This window comes from Eublepharis macularius, chromosome 1 (assembly GCF_028583425.1).
Source record: "Eublepharis macularius isolate TG4126 chromosome 1, MPM_Emac_v1.0, whole genome shotgun sequence".
NCBI classification, from domain to species: Eukaryota; Metazoa; Chordata; class Lepidosauria; order Squamata; family Eublepharidae; genus Eublepharis; species Eublepharis macularius.
This window is the reverse complement of record NC_072790.1, coordinates 33,238,643-33,260,392: the sequence shown is the minus strand read 5'-3', so window position 1 is coordinate 33,260,392 and position 21,750 is coordinate 33,238,643. Positions and strand designations below refer to the sequence as shown.

The window sequence follows — 21,750 nt, the reverse complement described above, 5'->3', positions numbered from 1 at the left end:
CAGTGCCTCTCACGGATGGATCACTGGACCAACCCAAGTGCTTTGTATACAAATACTGTATAGGATATACTCATAACTGTAACAGTCTCCTTAGTGATATCATCTTGTTTGAGGGACCTTTTCTCCATTCCATCATTCTGCATGCCACATTAGATTATATCTTGAAAATATATCAGAAACATCACACACTATGGTGATCATTTTACCCATTTTAAAAGAACTGAATCGGTTATTGGTTGGTTTCTTGGAGTAATTTAAAGTGCTTGTTTGATAATTAAAGCCCTATATAGTAAGGCCCAAAGTATGTGAAGAGCCATCTTCTTTCTGTCTTTCAATTAAGATCTTTTGGAGATGCCCTTCTTGTATACCCCATGTTCTGAGCTAGGGTAGGACATGGGAAAAGGGAAGATCTTGGTAGTGGTGCCCTGGTAATGAAATTCAGTCTCTGTAGAAGTTCCCCTGACATGTTATTTGACTATGTTTAGGCATTAGATGAAAACATAGTGATTTTGTTTGGCTTTTGTTTCAGTTTGATGGTATATATGTTTACTTTGTTGTAGAGTTCAGTTGCCTGTAGTGCAGGCTGAATCTTGGTTACATTTCTGAGTTTATATCTTAGCCACTACTCTTATGAAAGCCCATGCCCACCATCTGCTTCATGATAGGGAACAAAATCAAATCCATAAAGAAATTTCTTGTGCAAACCATCGTAAGAAACAAAATTTTAAAACCAACATGGAAAGACACCCTACAGCAATTAGCTTATCTAGCACATTCTGAAGCAGGCTAAAATCTCACCAACATTTACAATTCCTGAACTGAGGTTCAGCCATCTTACCAGGACTTATGCCTTAAAATTAGGATTTCCTTAAACGGACCCTCACTTACAAATGCTCAGTTTAAAAAGTGTGTATAAAAACATTTTAAGGGGGTGGCGTTGCATATACTACCTTAACTGAGGTTTAATCTATTCATACTTTATATCAAAAGGTATAAAAGCACCTTTAATTTGAGCTTTGAATGGTTTCTGTATAGCAACATTATAGCTGATTTACCATTTGATAGGATTTGTTTCGTAAAATGGAGCATTTCTTTTTTTAGGTTGACATTGTTTAAGTTTGTTCCTTTAAGTTTGTTCCTGCATTGTATATTCCAGTGGTATTAATCTTGGCCCCCAAAACTTACTTAGTAAATTATTCATGGGGCAAAAATGCAAGAATCAGAACCTGATGGATGATGATCTTGCAGTTTACACAACTAACATAAGCTGCTCTGTATTAACAACAACATGGCTTTATTGTATCTGTTAATCCATTTTGTTTAGGTTGACAGTGATACAATTTGGAATGAAGTACATTCATCTAGTGCTGCTCGCCTCGCTGTTGGCTGTGTAATAGAGCTTGTTTTTAAAGTGGCCACAGGAGAACTGAAGGTTAGTATGATGCAGTTTTGGTTTGATGTAAGATTGACTTAGATGATGTTCTTTTCATAGTCCTTCCAGTCTTCGAATGTATAAATATAAGTCTTCGAATATATAAATGTATAAAACTGTAAATGAACCAAGATTCAGAGCACTACTCCGAGATTCTACTAGGAGTTTTGTTTTATATTTTTAAGCAGTATAACTGTAATAACTATTGCTAGAAATCCTCTGATTCTCCTCCAACTCAGCTCACTCATATTAAAAGTTATTAAACTGTACCTGGCAACTTTTGGGCCTGTCCCTGAAAAGTATTTAGAAAATGCCACTAGGTGGGGCAGCAAGATTCAAGTCCAGTAGCACCTTTAACACCACCAAGATTTTTAGGATTTAAACATTTGAGAATCAAAGCTCCCTTTGTGAAGACGCAGGGAGCTTTGACTCTCAAAAGCTTATACCCTGAAAATCTTGTTGGGCTTCAAGGTGCTCTGGGACTCAAATCTTGCTGTTCTACTGCACACCAACACAGCCACCCACCTGTCTAGGTGTGGAGGGACACTAGTACTGTATACATAACATGGACTTGCATTAGCTGTATTTTTCATTGTCCCTACATATATACACTGCATATTATATTAAAAATGTAAATGTAACCAAACTTCTTCCAGACTGTTGACAACCATGCCCCACAGCTTGGGAAACATTTATTATTGTAAGGTATAAAACATCATTCTTATTATGTGTGATGTTGCTGGAATTGTTCCTGATTTTAGCCGCATCTTTAATGTAGGTGTTGGTAAAAACATTTCTTTTGGGGAGAGTTGTCTTCTATAAATGTACTGAAGAAATTTGGCATGTCTTTTAAAAGATGGCAGGGCTTGCGATTTATTTAGTTGTTGCTTACTCTTCTCCTCCCTACTCTGACCAAAATCTGCCTATTAAGCAAAACAGCAGAATTCTTTGAAATTGTTCCAGCAACTCGTTGTAAGATTGTTTAACTTGCTTGAAATACATGTGTGTGTTTTTTCCTCTGTCTCCCACACCATTTCTTTATTATGTTTTGCCAGAACGGATTTGCTGTAGTTCGACCTCCTGGTCACCATGCAGAAGAAAGTACACCCATGTAAGTATATTTTGGGAGCACTGATTGCTTACTTGGATAGTAAGACCCTTTTGTGAATGAAAACCCCATGTGGAATTGGGAAACATGGCCTGGCACTGAATTGCTTTACAATTTTAAAAACACCAAATTCTGAGTTTTTTGTAATGGTGAATACTTTTTACTGCAGTGGTTTTGTCTTCTGAAGTCCTGTGGTTTTTACTGTATCTTGAGTGTGGCTAGAGCATCCTGACCTTTCTGGGGTTAGGAACTATTGAGAAAGGAGCTTCGGGGTTTTAATAAGCACTTTGTCTTCATTTATATGTCTTTATGTCAAGATTAAATATATGCAATTAGATTATATGCTATTAAATATATACTACTAGATTAAATATGCTATTAAGATTAAATATATGCTAAACATTTGTGGTTAATGGCGTGCTCCAAAAAAAATCAGTTGATCCGGATCTGGATTTCAGGGATATCTCCCCCCCCCCCCCCCCCAAATACAGTATCCCTGAACTCTGGGTTAGATTCTCTAATCCAGTTAAAGAATCCCAAATTTATCTGCCCATTATTCCTTATGGGAGAAACTATCTGGGAGGGCAGGAGGGGATCGTTTTTCAGGAAATTCCTCCAAATTTGCAGAGAACCAACTCTTTCCTGTCTACTAAAAAAACCCCAAGTTTCATGATTATTGGACCCCAGAACCAATGTCCAACCAGAGAATCCCAATGTAAAATAGAGATCCTGAACTGAAGGCGGGGGGTAACGCTCACCAGAGCCACAGAGGCAGCTAGTAGTAGATTGAAGGACTCTTTCGGAACTCAGGACAATGTGGAGGGGCAAGATGAGAACTGACTCTGCCTGCTGCCTCCTGTCCCTACCAGCCTTGCACCATTCTCCTGCGGCAGCGTGGAGCTTGCCTCCGCTTCACACTCTTGCTTCTCATTCGTGTCCCTGGCTTCCCTCTCACTCGCTGCTGTCCTGCCTCTGCCTGCAGCTGATTAAATCTAGCCCAGCAGAGTTTGGCTCCCCAGATCCGATACAGAATTCTCCAGTTTGATCTAGCATCACTGGATTATGCCAGATCGACATAAATCTGACTATTTAGCTGGATCACAAATCCTGTGTGGTGTGTCTAAATTTAAAACTGGAAATATCAGTGATGCAGCGCTTACAGTCATGTAATAAAACTGGTGACTATATGCTAGAATTGCAGAAATCTTACACATTTTAAAATACTTTTTAAATATCATTTCTCCCCGTGCCCCAGAAGAAAGATTCCATACACCAAGTATGGGTTAAACTAGGATTTATTAAACCGGGTGTGAATAGTCTCACAAGCCTTGTTCCTTTGGAGTCCCAAAAGGTCAGAAAAGCACTGCCGCTGTCTCCACCTCATGAGGAAACCCTTTCCCCTTTATCCTAGGAGGTATCAAAATCAAACTGGATAGTAACTTCTGCCACCAGGGTATCAGATTGTATCTCCTGCTAGATAGATTTGCACATCTTGCACTCTGTACCTGCATTGCCTTTTAAAGTCTCTACCTAGTTGTGGCATCCTCTGCTTTACTGCTACAGGGTGATCTATCACATCTTTGCAATTCTGAGCTATTTCCCTCAAAGGAAGGTGAGCTGCTCCTCCCCCTTTACTGATTTTTAGATAGCAAGAATGAATGGAATTGGTGTGTTTGCACAGATCAGTTTTAGAGCATTCAAAATGTAAGGTTAAATAAACAGAAAGTAAAGATTACACCTGGTCAGTTCAAACATCATTCTGAGCAAGAATAAAAGATGAAAACGCTAAAATTCTTAATTGTATACTTATCCTAAACAATGTTTATTTGGGTTAGGCTGATAAATCTTGACATTGTAGCGATTTAAAAGTCCATTTTTATCTGAATTCTCAGAGTTGGAAATTCTCCCCATTGTGCCTGACCATGTAGTCAAGAGGGAGTCTCCAGGTAAAGTCTTAGTCATTCATGGCTTTGCCTCCTTGGTCAAAACCCAAAGGATAAGAGAGAGTTCTTTCTTGTGACCTGAGAATTCATGATCTCCCCTTGGTAGTCCACCCTCCATCAGGGTCATTCTGATCTTCTGGCTTCAAGAGGAAGAAATTACTATCTAGCCATTTATTATATTTGGTTGTTTATTCAGGAGATTTTTGTGCCACCTGCCCAGAATTCTGCTTTGAGGCGGTTTACCATTAAAAATAGATTATCAATATTAAAACAAGCAAGGCATTAAACATTCTGTTCTTACTTCAGCCAGCAGAAAAGAGGGCCACACCAATGTACAATCAAGGAAAAGAAGAAAAAAATGTGCAGTGGGAAAAGAAATTTCATTTCACTAGAAGATCCTTACTCATTTCACACACAGCTTCATCAGGGAATCTACAATAGAGACAAAATCCAGATTTTTTTTTAAAAAAAGTCTTACAATACAAAGCATAAAACCCAAAACAGTTTCTGTAAAAATTCAAATTAAGCATGATAGGAGCCATACAAATACTTGGTCTTATCCAGACATGAAGCAGTTGAAGTTCTTTTATGTAACAGGCCTGCATATATTCAGAATGAGCTGTTTGTACAGTATTTTATCTGAGCATAAGATGAAGATTTACAACAGGGTCATCCTTTCTGCCAACTCCACTGCATGAGCCACTGGACGCATGGTTGGATATTTAAAAATTTATTAGAACTTTAAGGTTTAAGATGTTTTTTTTAAAGAGAATGTATATTTAGAGCATTCCACCTTCACTCCTGTATCTCACTTTATGCCCTCAGGTCCAATTCCACCTACGATACACATCTTTAAGAGTAAGAGTCCCCAAGACTTGGAAAAATTAGAAAAGAATACTAAACCCAGATGGAACAATTTAAATATCAATGAGAAGAGAGCACTAAACAACTTGGTTCATGATGTAGGTAGTATCATTAAAGAAGATATACAAAGTAGGTTGGAATATGAACTTGAAGTTATGAGACAACTAATAACCAGACATACACTTCAGGCATTTATAACTCAGTTAAATGTACAGGACCTTCCTTCAAGATGGTTTTATTGTGGAGTATCTCTCTTTATGGGAGAGACAATTTCCCATTAACCCTAATCCTTGAACTCTAGTATTTTATGTTTTGCTTAAGATCCATAAGAATGTTCCCCTTCTTCTGGGAGACCAATTATTTCTGGCTGAGATTCAATTTTAGATCCACTGTCTAAATAAGCAGCTTTCTTTCTTCGACCCTTTGTATTAGTAATTCCATCTTATATGAACATTTTATGAATGAACAGTCTGAAATTGCCAGCTTTGGAATGGATGTTCTCCTAGTCACTTTGGATGTCGTCTCTCTTTATACCAATATTCTACAAACAGATGCACTGTTCTACAAACAGATGCATTACTTTATTGGCAGTAAAGAATATTTTGAGTAACAGGCAGCATTGTTATCCACCTACTCTTTTTTGACAGGATTAGCAGAAATTGCTCTCAAAAGGAATGACTTTTCATTCAACAACAAATTCTATTGGCAGACAAAATATATAGCCATGGGATCTTCTGTAGCACCAGCAGTTGTTAATTTACAAATGGGAAACTTTGAACAGCAATTTATTTACTCTAGTGATAACCACTTTGCAGATTACGTATGACGTTAATTGATGATGTATTCTTACTGTGGAGAGGAAACCAGGACCAGCTACTATATTTTCATAACTGGTAAGACCAGCGAGATGAGAATATAAAGCTTGAATTACATATGAATAAGGAGCATTAACAGATAAATTTCCCAGGTGTTACGGTTAATGTTAAGGGCAGAAAGATAATACAGGTCCATATTTTAAAAAACCCTACGGATAAGAATTCCTTTTTAAGGGTTTGATAGTCACCAGCCAGCACATATTATGAGAAATTTACCATGCAGTCAAAGACTTCCAGGAAGAGGCCCTTGTTTGGGGACATAGTTTGACCTCTAGAGGGTACCCAAAGCATATGTTACAGCTAACATATTCCCAGGCTTTCTCATAACAGAGATAATTTTCTTCAGAGTAAGAGCTAAACTACAAGTGACGCCTGGCACGTGTTCTTCCCAGTGTTGAGTGATGCAATTTTACCTGGGAACTGTAGTTTTAAAAGAGCCCTTCAGGATCGCTGTGGAGAGGATGGTTGAAAACACAAGCAAAATTAGGTTTGAAGGATTTCAACATCCCCCTCCCCACACACAGACACACTGAGTGGAATTGCAAAGTTCCTGTCCCCCCAACGATCTCTCACAACTTTTCTTTTAAGATTTGGCACATTCTACCCAGGGGCGGGGGCAAGGAATAAAGGTGTGTGCCCATAAACTACACCAGAAAAATGCTTCAGACCTAATTTTGATTGTATTTTCAAGCACCTTCTCCACAGTGATCCTGAGGGGCTCTTTTAAAACTACAGTTCCCAGGTAAAATTGCGTCACCAGACACTTGAAGAACCCTTGCCAGGCGTCACTCATAGTTTAGCTCTAAGATTAAAGTTGACTTTGAGAGGCTGGTGTGCAGCTTCTTTTTTAGCTCTTTTGTGTAATGGACAGACTCACTAAAAGCATCTACAAAGAGATATTGGACAGACTCCCCAGATCTGTGCGTTTTGAAAGAATGTCTAATCTGAGAGACCAAGTAACAGTACATGGCAATACATCTCTACCCACTTGCACTTAGCTAGTTTTACCAGGAGCCTACCAAAGGGTCATTTTCCCTGTGGGAACTGCACATAATGTAAGTTTACGTGTAGCATTAAGGAATTTAAAAATCCAGTAGATGGAAAACAGTATGGGTTCAAAAATTTCCCCACTTGTAATTCCAAAGATGTTCTTTACATCATTAACTGCCCCTGCAGTAAGAAATACGTGGCAAAAACCTTCAAAAGTCTCAAAATACGTATTACTGAACACAAAAACAATATTTCCCACACACAAAACCCCCCAAACAGGTGCTCCTTTATTCCAGCATCCCTTGAACACAATCATGGTCTCAATGACATCATTTCCTTGGCTATTCAAAAAGTGACAAGGTGCTACTGAGGAAAGAACTAGAACGGATCCTCAGACTTCACAGGGGTTAAATGAAAGTCTAGATGTTTTATATTGTGTGACTGACTATAACCATCTCAGTGTATATCAGCATTATTACGGCTTTATTATGGTGGGAACACTCTAAGAGAAGGTTGCCTTACAAGTTGGTCACACTTTTTAATTTCTTTAGCTTAAGGAATTTAATTTCATCTTGGGCGTTATGTTCATGTCAATTTTGTACAATTTGTGATGTTGCAAGTATGTACAAACTCCATCTGAATATATATGGGCCTCTTTTATGAAAGAACCTCAGCTGCTGCGTCTCTGGATAAGTATATGTATGGCTCCTGTAAAATAGTTTTAACATACTCAGTTTGTATTTTTTTAGAACTTATTTGTCTTTCATTTTTAATCTTCTATAATATTTATGCTTGGTTTTGAAAAAAATATAGTTTTTATATATATTGTTGAAGATCCCTGACGGAGCTGTGTACAAAACATATAGAGATCTTCTAGTGAAAAAAAATTGTCTTCCCACTGAACCAAACTTTTTTTTTGTCCCTTTCTTACTGCAGCCGTCCATTTGTATCTGTAAGCACTAAAGTATTCTGTAACAACAACATTCTATTTACATACCATCCTTCAGGACAACTTAACATCCACTCAGAGCAGTTTACGAAGTGTGTTGTTATTCTCTTAACAACAATCGCCCTGTGAGGCGGGTGGGGCTGAGAGAGCTCTGAGAGAGCTGTGACTGACCCAAGGTCATCCAGCTGGCTTCATGTGGAGGAGTGGAGAATCGAACCCAGTTCTCCAGATTAGAGTCCTGCCATTCTTAACCACTGCACCAAACTGTCTCTCTCTGTGCTTGGGGTTTGATGGCTTATTCCCTGGGCTCATTCCATTCTGCCAGCAGTTTACAGCCAAGTTCCCACTCATATGTTTGAATTATTTGGGTAAGTTCTAGAGTGGAGGGCATTTCACACAAGGCATTATTGAAGCTGAACTGCAACCAGCTAACTCATTCCCATCCGTGTAGTGCAGGTTGGTGTTTCCTAAGCGTTCATTAGCTTTTGGAAGCTCCCATCCTGGCACCAGGCGTGGAGCAGTAACTTTGCCCCTCTTCATTTGTCATAACCTGTGCGCCGAAATATTGTTTATCAATACCATCCCTATATCAGTCAGACACACAGGTTCAAAGCAATCAGCTGATCCCCCTCTGCCATGTGAAAAAGGAGGAAAGGTGGGAAAGCTTTACCAATAAAAAACGGAGGAGAAACCTTTTAAATAGCAAGAAAACTTTTAAAAGCCTTCCCATCAGTCCATCCTATTGTCTAGGATCCAGTATATCCCATTCAGGCATTGCCTGGCCCTGCTTTTGAAGGAGGGGTGGGAACACATTAACAATTCCCATTCAAAAAGTAGGAACTGCCCTTGCCTTCACACCCCAGAAAGAAGATGACAGACACCAACTATAGGTTATACTAAGATCTGTTTAACAGAATGTGAAGCAGCGGCAATGGGGAAATGACTCTCACCCCTGATGCTGTTTCCGCACACAAAAATGACCGCGGGGAAGGGGGAGCCCTCCCCCTGCAACTGTGTTCCAAGCCAGTTTGGGTTCTCCTTAATCTTTTAAAAGCCGTTGCCCACAGATGCTGTGCTGTATGGCTGTGGAGGACCTGGGCTGGGCCCAGGGAATCCTGTCTCAAACTTGTTAAAAACCTGAATATGTAGTTTGGCCCCCAGTGGCTTTCAATACTGTCATCCATGGTGTCCTTCTAGAGAAGCTGGCTGGATTTGGGATGGAGAATACTTTGGTTTGGGGGTTCTGCTCTTACCTAGCTGGATGCAGCTCAGTCCAGACGAGACTGAAGTACTGTTGGCCAGTGGCAAGGCCTCAGGAGGACTGAGGAGCCACTTAGTCATGGAGAGAGTTGCACTCCTCTAAGCCCTGAAGAAGCAGTTTCAGAGTTTGGCGGTACTGCTGGATCCTGGCCTGCGGTTGCAGACTTGAATGTCCTCCATGTAATATAGCGGCTTTATTGGTTTTGGCTGATACAACAGTTCCTCAAAAAGTGTGATTTGGCAACGCAGTGATCTCATCCAGGTTAGATTGTTAAATGAGCAAAGATTAGATTAACAAGGACATTTTAAGATGTTGTTGCCTCTGGGCAACTTTTGGCGTGAACTTCCTTTCTGTATCTTCCATGTCTCTTCCATTGTTTTTCAGGGGTTTCTGCTATTTCAATTCAGTGGCAATCTCAGCTAAGCTGCTCCAACAAAGACTGAATGTGAGCAAAATCCTCATAGTGGACTGGGTGAGTGAAACAGCTTTCCAATCCAATCACAATGTACCCTGTTGTTTCTCTGTGGCAGGTTCTTGTAACCCCCCTCTTCCAAGTCAAAAGAATGGAGGTCAACTTTCCCCATTTCCAGCTTTCCTCTTCTGGTGGGAGCCAGCAGTGACTTCAGGAGCATCAGTGCCCTCCTGCCCTTTTTGGGAAGTCTACTTTCCTAATCGGGTGCCAAGGCTTGGATTCCATACTCTTCTCAGACACTGGGAGACAGCTCTCTCTGGGCCTAATGAATTTTCTCCAGCTTATTGTCTCCTTGGCCACTCTGCATGACAGGTTTATCTCAGCTACCTAGAGACTCCCACCTCAGTGGAAACAAATGATCTAGTTATTCCTTTCTTGCATGAAAAAGACAGAAGTCCCTTCCTTCCAGTTCAGCAAGGATGAAGCTATGCTTATATACAACTTCCTTTTGTAGTAGATGAGCCCCCCTGCAATGCCATCTGCTAGCTGCTGTGATTACAGCCGAGAAAGACCCTTGCAGCCTACAGTCTGACAAATCCCTGTGCCTCCCAAGGAGGGGACAACCAGAACACTCTGACTCCAGCAGTGCTGCAGGATGACGAAGTGCTCCCTATCAAATAATCCTAGAGTTGTGAACGGAAGCCCCGTTAGTAAATCTTCTTTCCACTGAGAACAAGAGTTCCCTTTTGTTCAAAGGAGAACCACTCCGTCTGGAGTTAAATGGATTAGACACTTCGTGATCAAGATTCGCAGCTATGCCATTCAGCGACAGGGATATCCACTAGCATCAGAAATACAGAGACTGGCTTCCTCTGTTGCCAGGACTGATGTTTCTCTCCTCTACTAGAGCCCAAGCAATCTTCTGTGTCAGGGCTCTGTGGAACTTGGAGATCCTGTGAGTCTTTCAGGCTGTTATATTATCAGCCTCTATTCTAAGTAGTTCATGGACTCTGGAGGCCATTCTGCTAGATCTAGAACAAGCTCCACTGATTCTTCTAGCCATCCCCAACACTGGAGGGATGAATAATAACATAATAACATTCGATTTATATACCGCCCTTCAGGACAACTTAATGCCCACTCAGAGCGGTTTACAAAGTGTTATTATTACCCCACAACAATCACCCTGTGAGGTGGGTGGGGCTAAGAGAGCTCAAGAGAACTGTGACTCGCCCAAGGTCACCCAGCTGGCTTTGTGGAGGAGTGGGGAATCAAACCCGGCTCTCCAGATTAGAGTCCCGTGCTCTTAACCACTACACCAAACTGGCTCAGTTAGGAAACATACTTTGAAGTCTTCCCCATCTCTATTTTATTTTTTTTACTTTATATTTAGACTGCTTTTAGTGCTGAGACTCAAGGGTGGTCAGATTTTTTGTACGGAATGTAATCATACAGCATAAGACGTAGAATAAATAATACAGTAGGATTAAAATTGCAGAATCAGAATATAAACAATGTGAACCACAACATTAGAAGACAATGTAAGAACAAACTGCATGGGGCAAGGTGTGCTATAAACAGTGGAGAAAGTGGAGTTACAAAGGCAGTAAAGCAAGATGATGTCTAGAATAATCATAGCAGTAGACTACAATCAAACTGAGACCTCTTCTTCTCTCCAAGGCTTTGTGCACCATGCACTTAGTTGAAAACAAACAAAAAAGAGGTTCCCCCTGAGCTTTATACGGACTAGGAGTTTTTCCAGCTATTCATTTTCCTTAATTTTGTCAAAGAATCTTAGATTAGAACAGGCACAATCCATCCAAGGCAGAATCTCCCAGCAGTGTTCCAAAGTGACTGTTGTATTCCACCTTGAAACTATACTCATGCCTAACCTTCTGTTTGTGGAGTTGTCTGAAACCACCTTTAGTTCCAAAGTGGTGGACCCTAGGGATGGGGACAAATGGCAGGATTGAAAGAGTGATCTCACCTTACACATAACATATTCAGCAAAAACCTTATCAATTGTCATCTAGTGGGAGGCAGCCAAAAGTAGACTGGAGGATTCTCAGAACAGTATGTCCAGACCAGTCCCTGGAACTGCAGAGGTCATCGTGACACAGATTCATCCTTTCTCCTGCATTATTGCCCTGGGAGAAGCACCTGAGAGCCTTCACAGCCATCACGAACATTGGCATAAATAGAGTTGCCAGAAAGATTATTTGGTTATTTGTTTCATTTACTGTACTATGCCAAACTATAATGAGGATCAGAGAGCTATCTTGGACCTCAAGCCCCTTCCGTTGGTATCTCAAATAGAAAAGTTTGTATGAAAACTTTTGTATGCATTTCAGAGGTTTGTTGACCTGTGTCATATTGACCTCACCACAGTCTCAGGAGAGGGATATCTTCGAGGGGGCCTATGAGGACCCTGGCTTTCCAAGCTCTCCTATCTTGGCATTCCTTCACCTCCTTAGTTCAAGACAGCCCAGGTGGCATCCTCATAGCATTTGCAGTGAGCACCCTTTCAGAAGCAGCTACCATCATTATATGACAACACTGGAGTTATAACCTCCTAACAGTTTGTGTTTGGCTCTACCTCATGGTAGCCTTTTTGGATGACACCCACTGCCTTTTCTCAACATTTCTAAAGTCCCCTTAGGTTTAATGAGATTGGGGGTCCCTGATCCTAGTTCATTTTTATCCCTTCATCAAAGGAACTCAGGACAGCAGACATGATTATCCGTTAACCATTTTGTCCTTACACCAACCCTATGAATAGGGTTATGTTGAGGGAGAGGGACTTGTGGTTTATTATCTGTTTACGCTGCATGGAAACACACTCTTCTTTCAGCCTTACATGGAGGCTTCGGTACAGAGTGTGCATCATGTTCACTAGATTTAAAATCATAGCAGATGAGAACCAGTGTGAAGATGGAAGTGAAAGAAAGCCAGGTAATCATGGTTCAAGTATGAGTGCCATTAAGAGGAATCATATTCTCTTTTTGTGTCAATGCTATGACAGAAATAGAGCAGAAGATTGCTCCATTACAAACCCATATAGCTTCTAGAGATGGTGTTCTCACTTTTCCTTGTAATAGAAGTGCCATGTATTGGCTGAGTTTTCAAAGGAAGTCTCTTTAGAATGGTTGTTGTGGGTTTTCCGGGCTGTATTGCCGTGGTCTTGGCATTGTAGTTCCTGACGTTTTGCCAGCAGCTGTGGCTGGCATCTTCAGAGGTGTAGCACCAAAAGACAGAGATCTCTCAGTGTCACAGTGTGGAAAAGATGTTGGCAGGTCATTTATATCTACTCAGGAGGGGTGGGGTTGAGCTGAGTCATCCTGTAAGAGTTTCCCAGGGTGTGGAATGCTAATGGCGGGAGGCTTCACTGTATCCTGAGGAGGTTCTTTTGCATATGGATTGGTGCTTGATGTGCTAATCTTCTCTGCAGGGCTATTGTCGGGTGTAGAGTGTTTTGTTAGCCTGGTGTTTTTCCAGTTCATCCAGCAGCAGAATGGCAAAAGGAAGCAGTCTGTCGCACCTTCCTCTGCTGCTGGTAGTTGGTCTCCCTAATCACTGGTAAATCCAGTCTAACGCTATTTCTAGTTTTGAATGAGCTGATTTTATGCTTCCAAAGCCACATATAGATCTGCTTTCTCTGGGATCCTGAATCTTGAAATCTCAGCAATGCACATCTGAGGGACTTAAAAAGTAATTTGTGACATTCAGTTTCCATGGGTACTGGGATTTCACAAATGAGCTTAATCTAGATTGCTTCCAATTGAAATTTGATCTCTCTCAGACTGCCCTTCTGTTGTCCCATAAGACCAGTGAGGGAGGGGTTAATGGATCAGTTGTGAATCTGTCCGAATTGGATTTTATGATCATCTCTAGAAATAACCTACAAAGTTGCAACCACCTACCAAGAGGAATGGGGGATACATTTTTCACCCAGTCAGGATGGACCTCTAAATTTACCAATCTCACATTAGGAATAACAGTGAAATCCTAAGAAGAGTTACTCCAGTCTAAGCCAGTTGAAATTAATGGGTTTAGACTGGAGTAACTCTGCTTAGGATTCAACTGTTTGTTTCACAAGTTTTAAGGACTTGTGCCCAAGCTATTCCATCCTGCTGTAGTACATACATGATGTCTGGAGAGCTTTGAAAAAATGCAGACATATTTAGACAAACTGAATTTCTTGTCATTTTGTACACCCATATGATGCTTAGTGCTGTCATGTCTCCAAATCCACCGTTGGAAAGAGAATTGGGAAAAACTTTAGTGTAGTTTACTCCCCTAACTGGTATCACTGGACAGCTCCCTCAGCAGTGCGGTAATCCTTCACTCCTTAACTGAAGACATTGTGTAGTGCCATCTTCGGTTTATCTACCCTTGTGAGGCACTATAAGACTGATGGTTTTGTTTTGACAAGAAGGTGCTGCAGTAGGTTCTGTGACAGATCAATGTGGGACCAAGTCATTCAGTTCCCATTTTCAGCTTAGGAGCACATAATACATCTAGATTGCCTGCTTAACCTATGACTAAATAAGAACGGAAAATTATTCCCTTCTGTTTAGGTGGCAGGACAGTATGTAGACCTTTGCGTGCAGTCGCTGGTCAAAACATGGTCTATTTATTTATTTAGAATATTCCTATGCCATCTCCAAAGAACCAAGAAATCTGGGATTTCCTGTATCTATTTTCTGGGTCTATCTATAGTGAGACTGTGCTTTTATCTAACAGTTCCGTTTATGCTATAGTTATCCCTGTAACGTTTCATTTAGAAAAAAAGCTTACCCTTTCCTGCTGCTGTCCTTTCCTGTCTGAACTAAGGGGACTTTGCATTAAGACCAACTTCCCTTTCTCAGAGATTCAGTTTTAACTGGAAGAGTCAGATTGTTCTTCAAGTAAGCTCACCTGATAATGATAACTAATCTCTACATAATATGATACCAGGACAGCTATATGTATCCCAAACTGTCTTCAGCATCTTCTATTTAGAAGGTTGAAAACGAGTCAGTCTCTACCTAGTGTGTGCCTTCTTTCACGAGCAAGCAGAGTAAGCTGTAAATAGTTTAGCCTGTTTGGATTCATTCATGTAAATATTTATTTTGAGATTGCGGTTTTAATGCTGTTAGCAGTTCATTGGTGTTAATGAAATCAGGGTTTGTATGAATATAATTATGGTTCCACGCTTCCTTTATTCCAGCCTTTCCATAAACAGGACTTTGGAGCGTGAAAAAGTACAGTATTAAAATTAATTTTACTGACAATTGATGTAATAATTTTTCTTCTACAATTCCATCTCTGTCCCTGAAGGATGTGCATCATGGCAATGGTACTCAGCAGGCTTTCTACAATGATCCAAATGTTCTTTATATTTCACTACATCGGTATGATGATGGAAACTTCTTCCCAGGAAGTGGAGCTCCTGATGAGGTAATGTTAAATAATGATAATAAATGTAATATTTGCATTGATACTCAGTCAATAAAACACAGGGCTTGGATCTTATCCTGTTGCTCCACATGCAAAGGGCACTGTAGAGATGGTCCCGCGCTGCAGAGCTGGCGTCTTCTGGCACTCGGCACCTCTACTTGTACTAGACCAATGTTTTTCAAGGATCCCCAAACCGCCTAGCAAGAGAGGAACACACTTTGCAGCTGAGGACCACCTCCATAGTGTCCAGAGAGAAACATGTATGAAGCAAAGGTATAGTACCCAAGCCACAGACTTTCTATATTATACAACTGGAGAAAAAATCTGATTTTGTCTGTCATTTTGAAATTCCTATTTTCTGCATTTCAGTATTTTCCCTCTACATGTACATCAGCTAAAGAAAAAGTTTATCAATCTCACTGGGTGGGAGCAAAGTATGCAAAAATAAAGAAGTTGGCGTTTAATATCAAAGGTTGTTTAGATAGTTTGGCCTTAATTTGTTATAAGGTCCTGTTCTTCAAAGCAGGAGAGGGAACCCATCCCCCCCCCCCCCCACACACACACCCTGAATAGCCTAGAAAAAGAAACGTCTTACAGTGACAAAAGCCACTGATGACTATCTGGTCTTTGCAAAGATGCCATTACCATTTGTTCTTCTCCAATAGTTCTATACCTGTTAGATTGTCTGTCCCTACACTAATATAAAGTATAGCTGGAGCTAGTGATACTGTATCTCTCTGTAAAAGGTTGGACTTGGCCCTTGCAGCTGAGAAAATATTAGCACACACAGAGAATGAGGCCTAGTTACAGCTGCGTGTTCAAAAAATGAAATATACTTAGCAGGAAGTTTTTGGTTTCAAACTACAGAATTCTTTGGTTTTAGTAGTTCTATAGAATTGGGGGGAATTTAAAAAATAATATTTTAAAATTACAAAATTACCAAGTAAAGTTCATCATTGAGATAGTCCCTCCTACATATTGTATATGTAGTTTTAGATGGAAAACAAAATGCAAATTAGAAACTCCCTCCGAGTAAATGGTTCAAACTGTCAATCATATCAGTATATCTAAATTTCAGCATGACCCCGTCTGCAAATACTTAAATCCATGGATAGATACTTAAACCCATGGCCATATAGAAAGGAAGGAGATTATTTCTGTAAACTTGGGGAACTCCCCAGGTTTGCAGAAAAATATGAAAAGTTTTTTTAGGATGGGGGTTAAATCCTCCCAAGAGAGGAGCATTATCTTTGCTTGCTCCAGTAATGTGCCTCTGTTGCTTCCAACAACCACCACCTGCTTTGTGCTGTGTGGGAGAGGAAGAAGGAGGGGAGGCTGCTGCTGAGTGAGGGGGGAGGGCAGGAGCCACTGCCATCCTTCCTCCACCACTTTTGCAGAGGAGCAGGAAGGAGAACAGACGGGTGGTAGTGGTGGCAGAGGCAGGGGTGCAGCAAGAGAAGCTTCTCCAAAACGGAGAGGTTTGCAGACAATGTAAACAAAAAATGGAGATTGTGATGCTTGGCTGCTAACTCCGGTAAACATTTCTAGGGTCAGAAACAGCAGCGAAGGCAGCCAAAAGAAATTAAGCAGGCACTGAGATTGGGTGGGCAATCAAAGCTGCCTGGGCAGGGCAGGTGGCCAGTGACCGTGGGTGGCAGCAAAAGCTGCTGCAAACCAGAGAAGAAGCCAGGTGTGCAACCAGGCAGCCAGGAGCAGCACCATTCCCTCCTCCCAGCTATGCCACTCTTCCTGACCGCTGCCGGGGAAAGAAAGACAGGTGGAAGGGATCAGGAGGCAGCCATGTTGGTGGTTCTGCTACTTGTTGCCACTGCTTTTTGCTTCCTCAACTCCCCATCCCTATAGAGGAGAGAAAGGAGTCAAGAGGAAGTGTGGGTGGCAGGGACCAGGAGGTACCAACCGCTGCCCCAGTCCACATCAGAGAGAGTAGATGGACAAGCATCAGCAGGCAGGAGGAAGAGGCAAAGGCTTCCCTCCACCCCCCACCCTCAGATGGACAACAAGCAGGGGGGGAAGCTACCTCCACACTCAGCAAAGTACCCAAGTGAAGAGGGGCCCCATAAGAACTGACTCGCCCCCACCCCCTCTTACCCACTGCACCGTTCTTCTGGCCCAGCGTCCTTTTCTTTCACCTCATTATGGCATGGAGGTGGTATTTCCCATGGTGGAGGGAGATTCATATTCCAAGATTCACCAGCTGTCATTTCTTCCCCTTTGCAAGTGTGTGCTCGTGTATTTTTGTGTGTCCGTGTGTTTGTGTTTGTCTAAGGCTGGTACTGGTAAAGGCTAGAATTACTTCCAGTTCCTCCACCTACTGCCACACTATTAAGCACCTTTCTGATTTACCCTCTTTCTTCCCTAGGGCTGTCAGTGTAAGGGGAATACGCGTGCATGCACACACACGCACCTTTGCTTTTCTGTAACAAGAAAACAAAATCCCCAAAGTTAACGCCCCTTGTTTCTACCAATACTTCAAATTTAAAAATAATTGACTCGGTCAATATGGCACCCGCTCTTCAGTTACAGAAAGCAGAGGCAGTGTAGGAGGAAGCAGGGAGGAGCTGTGTTGGAGGGGGAGGGGTGCAAAAGAATGAAAGGTGGAATTTCCCTGTGAGTTTCTCCCAGGCCCCCCAACTTGTAACGAATTATACTTCCATAAAACATAACTCCAGCCTGCTTTCCAATGTAAATCTTATTTTTAACATCTTAAGATATTTGGAAAGCTTTAAGCATAAAAGCATATATAAAGTAATATGTAACCATTCTTCTTTTTTCAGAATAATATATTTAGAGTAAATGTATATTTACATTTTGATGTTGAAACAACCTAATTAAATAAAGCAAATTCTGGTGTACAACTTGCTTCTGATTCTAATCCTAGAGACAAAAGAGTAAATATCAGTAGTGCTGCTGCATGTAGATACAAGCCCACATGCTTGCTCTGTCTTCATTACAGGATCAATAGTTTCCTCTAGAATTTTTATACATTCTAGTCAGTCTCCATGACAGGAGATGTCATTAATGTAACATTTTCCAAGCTTTCTTTTGAAACATAAGACTACAAGAGAATGATGAGGTCAAAGGGGTTAAAAAAGTCCAGTCCTGTGAATTAACCGCATAGTCTAAAACATTGTGCCATTTGTTTAATAACAAAAGTATTAAGAGAGAGAACAATTTCCAGTTCCTAAGAAACAGTATTCTTCTAAGAATTTCCCCTTTCTATATTCTAACCATCAAGAAACTCACCATTTGTATATATTGAAAAATTGCTATGCCATTATTACTGCATAACAATATTGCTTCAAATGTAGCTACGTTACTACTAATCATCTGACAATAGCACAGAATTTCAGATTCTGCTCATTTTCTGCCATTAATTGAAAGCCCCCTGTGGAAACCAGCTGCCTTACCTATGACAGGACAGGAAAGTGAAAATTGTTACAGGCGATGAAGAGAGGGTAGAACTGCTCAATTCCTACTTTTTCCTCAGTCTTCTCCTGTGAGGGAAATGGTGCCCAACATGTCGATAACAGAACACATGGAGAGGGAAAGGAGTTACAGTCTAAGATCAGCATAGGGGGTAGTACATAAACACCTAGTTTCTTTAAATGAAACTAAGTTGTCAGGGCCAGATGAATTGCATCCAAGGATACTAAAAGAACTTGCGGATATAATGTCTGAGCCACTGTCCATTATTTTTGAGAATTCTTGGAGAACAGGCGAAGTGCCAGAAGATTGGAGGCGCACAAATGTCTCCATCTTCAAGAAGGGGGAAAAGGAGGATCTGGTAACTACCAACCATCAGCTTGACATCTATACCTGGAAAAGTTTTAGAACAAATCATTAAACAGTCAGTCCTTGAGCATTTAGAAAAAATGGCTGTGATTACTAAGAGCCAGCTTGGGTTTCTTAAGAACAAGTCTTGTCAGACTTTCTCTTTTTTTGAAAAAGTTCAGGGGAATGCTGTAGACATAGTTTATCTCAATTAAGGAAAGGCTTTTGATAAAGCCTTCGACAAAATATCGCTTTTGATAAGGTTTCACATAATATCCTTGTTGATAAGTTGGTAAAATGTGGTTTGGATCCTATTAGTTATTGGGTGCATCTGTAATTGGTTGACAGATCGCACCCAAAGAGTGCTTGTTAATGGTTCCTCATCCTCTTGGAAAAGAGTGACACATGGAGTGCCTCAGGGATTGGTCCTGGGACCTGTTCTGTTCAACATTTTTATAAATGGTTTGGATGAAGGAATAGAGGGAATGCTCATTAAATTTGCAGATGATACTAAATTGGGAGGGGTAGCAAATATGGTAGAAAACAGGCTGCAGTATGATCCTGACAGGCGGGAAAACTGGGTTAAAACAAATAAAATTAATTTCAACAGAAATAAATGTAAAGTTCTGCATTTAGGTAGGAAAATCAAATGCATAATTGTAGGATGGGGGAGACCAAAAAGGCAAATACAATTTTGGGTTGTATCAACAGAAGAATAGTGTCCAGATCACGTGAAGTGATGGTATCACTCTACTCTGCTCTGGTTAGACCTCACCTAGAGTATTGTGTTCAGTTTTGGGTACCACAATTTAAGAATGGTTGAAATTAAGGCTTAAGGTTGAAATTAAGATTTTGTTTCAACCAACAGGTTAAGATTAAATCAAAAGAGGTTTTGGCTAAACATTGGGAAGAACTTCCTGACAGAGTAGTCCCTCATTGGAACAGGCTTCATTGGGAGGTGGTCAGCTCTCCTTCTTTGGAAGTTTTTAAGCAGAAGCTAGATGGCCATCTGACAGCAATGCTGATTCTGTGAACCTAAGCAGATCGTGAGAGGGAGGACAGGAAGAATTACATCACTGCTTAGTTCTCATGGCCCCTTCTTACATAACCAGGGTAATGACGATCACCACTTTGGATCAGGATTCAGAAGCGATTTTTCTCAGGCCAGTTTGGCTAGAGATCCTGATGGTGTTTCGCCATCTTCTGGGCATGGAGCAGGGGTCACTGAGGGTGTGTGGGCAGGGATGTAGTTGTGAATTTCCTATATTATGCAGGGGTTGGACTAGATGATCCTGGAGGTACCAATGATTCTATGAAGCCAGTAGGGAGTTATAGGGGGAGGGGGTAATTTACTGCTAACACTATCTCATGTTTATATTGAATCATGGATGACTAAATTTAGTGCAATTAATTTTCTTGCCTGAATTCTTTGCCTACATCCATGTCTTCAGTGGCAAAAACTTTCTGGAAAAAGCTTAGTTTGATTGTAATCAGAGTTGATCTACATCATGCTGTAGCCATTTAAAAATCCAGAGTAACCTAGCCATTCCATAATACAGGCTTACATGTTACATATTAATCCCTCCATTGCATTGTTTATCTTGAGTGGATTTCCTTTGAGTTACAGGTTTTTTTTTCTTTTCCACAGTAAATTTGTGTAAAGCTGACAAGGATAATTTGAATGAATGGATTTATTTGCGGTCAGAGACCATAACAATGGCAATACATCCTTAGCAATCAATAGAATAGTTAAATCCAGTGTAAAAATATAAAGGACATAGAAAAATACATTTAGGACTGCCAATAAGCATAAAAGTAAAGTTAATTAAATAGCAGTCCTAAATAGAAATGTCTTCAGCTGCCTCCTGAAGATCAGCAGTGAGGAAGCCAGCTGCGCTTCCTTGGGATGCTGTTCCATAGTCATAGGACTACCACTGAAAAGGCTCTCTCTCGTGTACCCAGCTTCTTTAGCTAATGGGACAGTTAAGAAGACCTCTCCCAGTGATCTTAATGCCTGGGCAGAAACATATGGGAAAAGATGGTCCTTCAGATATGTGGGTCCCTGCACATGTACAGACAGTTGTTGACTTTGCCCAGTTTCAGAAGGTCTTGCTCAGATGAGCAAAGCTGTTGTGGTGAAGCAGTCCCACAGATATGAGAGACCAGGGCCATGAAGGGTTTTGTATGTGATAGCCAAATTGTTCCTGGTAACTGATGGGAAGTCAATGGAGTGACTACAGAACGGGAGTAACATGCATTTTCTGCGTTACTCCTGATAATAACTGAGCTGCGGCATTCTGCACCAACTGAAGTCTCTGAGTTACTTTGAGGGGAGACCTATGTATGGTGCATTATAGTATTCTAGTCTCAATGTTACTGTGGCATGGATCCAGGTGGTCAGGTCACCTGTGTCAAGGTAGGGGGCAATCTTGTGGGCTAGACTGAGTTGGGAGAAGACCTTCTTTGCAGCTGCATTAATTTGCTTCTCCAGCAGCAGTGCTGGATCTGGTATAACCACTAGGCTCTTAATCAAGTCAGCAAGGGACAGCTGAACACCATCAAAAGTAGGAAGCACAGTGTCCCTGAAGATCTCCACCTTCCCAACCAGTATCACTTCCGTCATGTCTGGGTTCAGTTTCAGTTTGCTTTCAGTCACTTGACCATAGCAGTCAGACAATGGTGCAA

The 21,750-nt window shown here is 41.0% G+C and overlaps 1 protein-coding gene across 1 annotated transcript in view; it reads left to right on the top strand.

Moving 5' to 3' along the window:
• HDAC4 (histone deacetylase 4) overlaps positions 1 to 21,750 on the top strand; it is a 173,261-nt gene that overhangs the window by 121,760 nt on the left and 29,751 nt on the right. The window contains exons 18-21 of the mRNA XM_054970213.1: positions 1,325 to 1,432; positions 2,488 to 2,543; positions 9,807 to 9,894; positions 15,154 to 15,273. Coding sequence (XP_054826188.1) covers positions 1,325 to 1,432; positions 2,488 to 2,543; positions 9,807 to 9,894; positions 15,154 to 15,273 — 372 coding nt within the window. The remainder of the gene's footprint in view (positions 1 to 1,324; positions 1,433 to 2,487; positions 2,544 to 9,806; positions 9,895 to 15,153; positions 15,274 to 21,750) is intronic.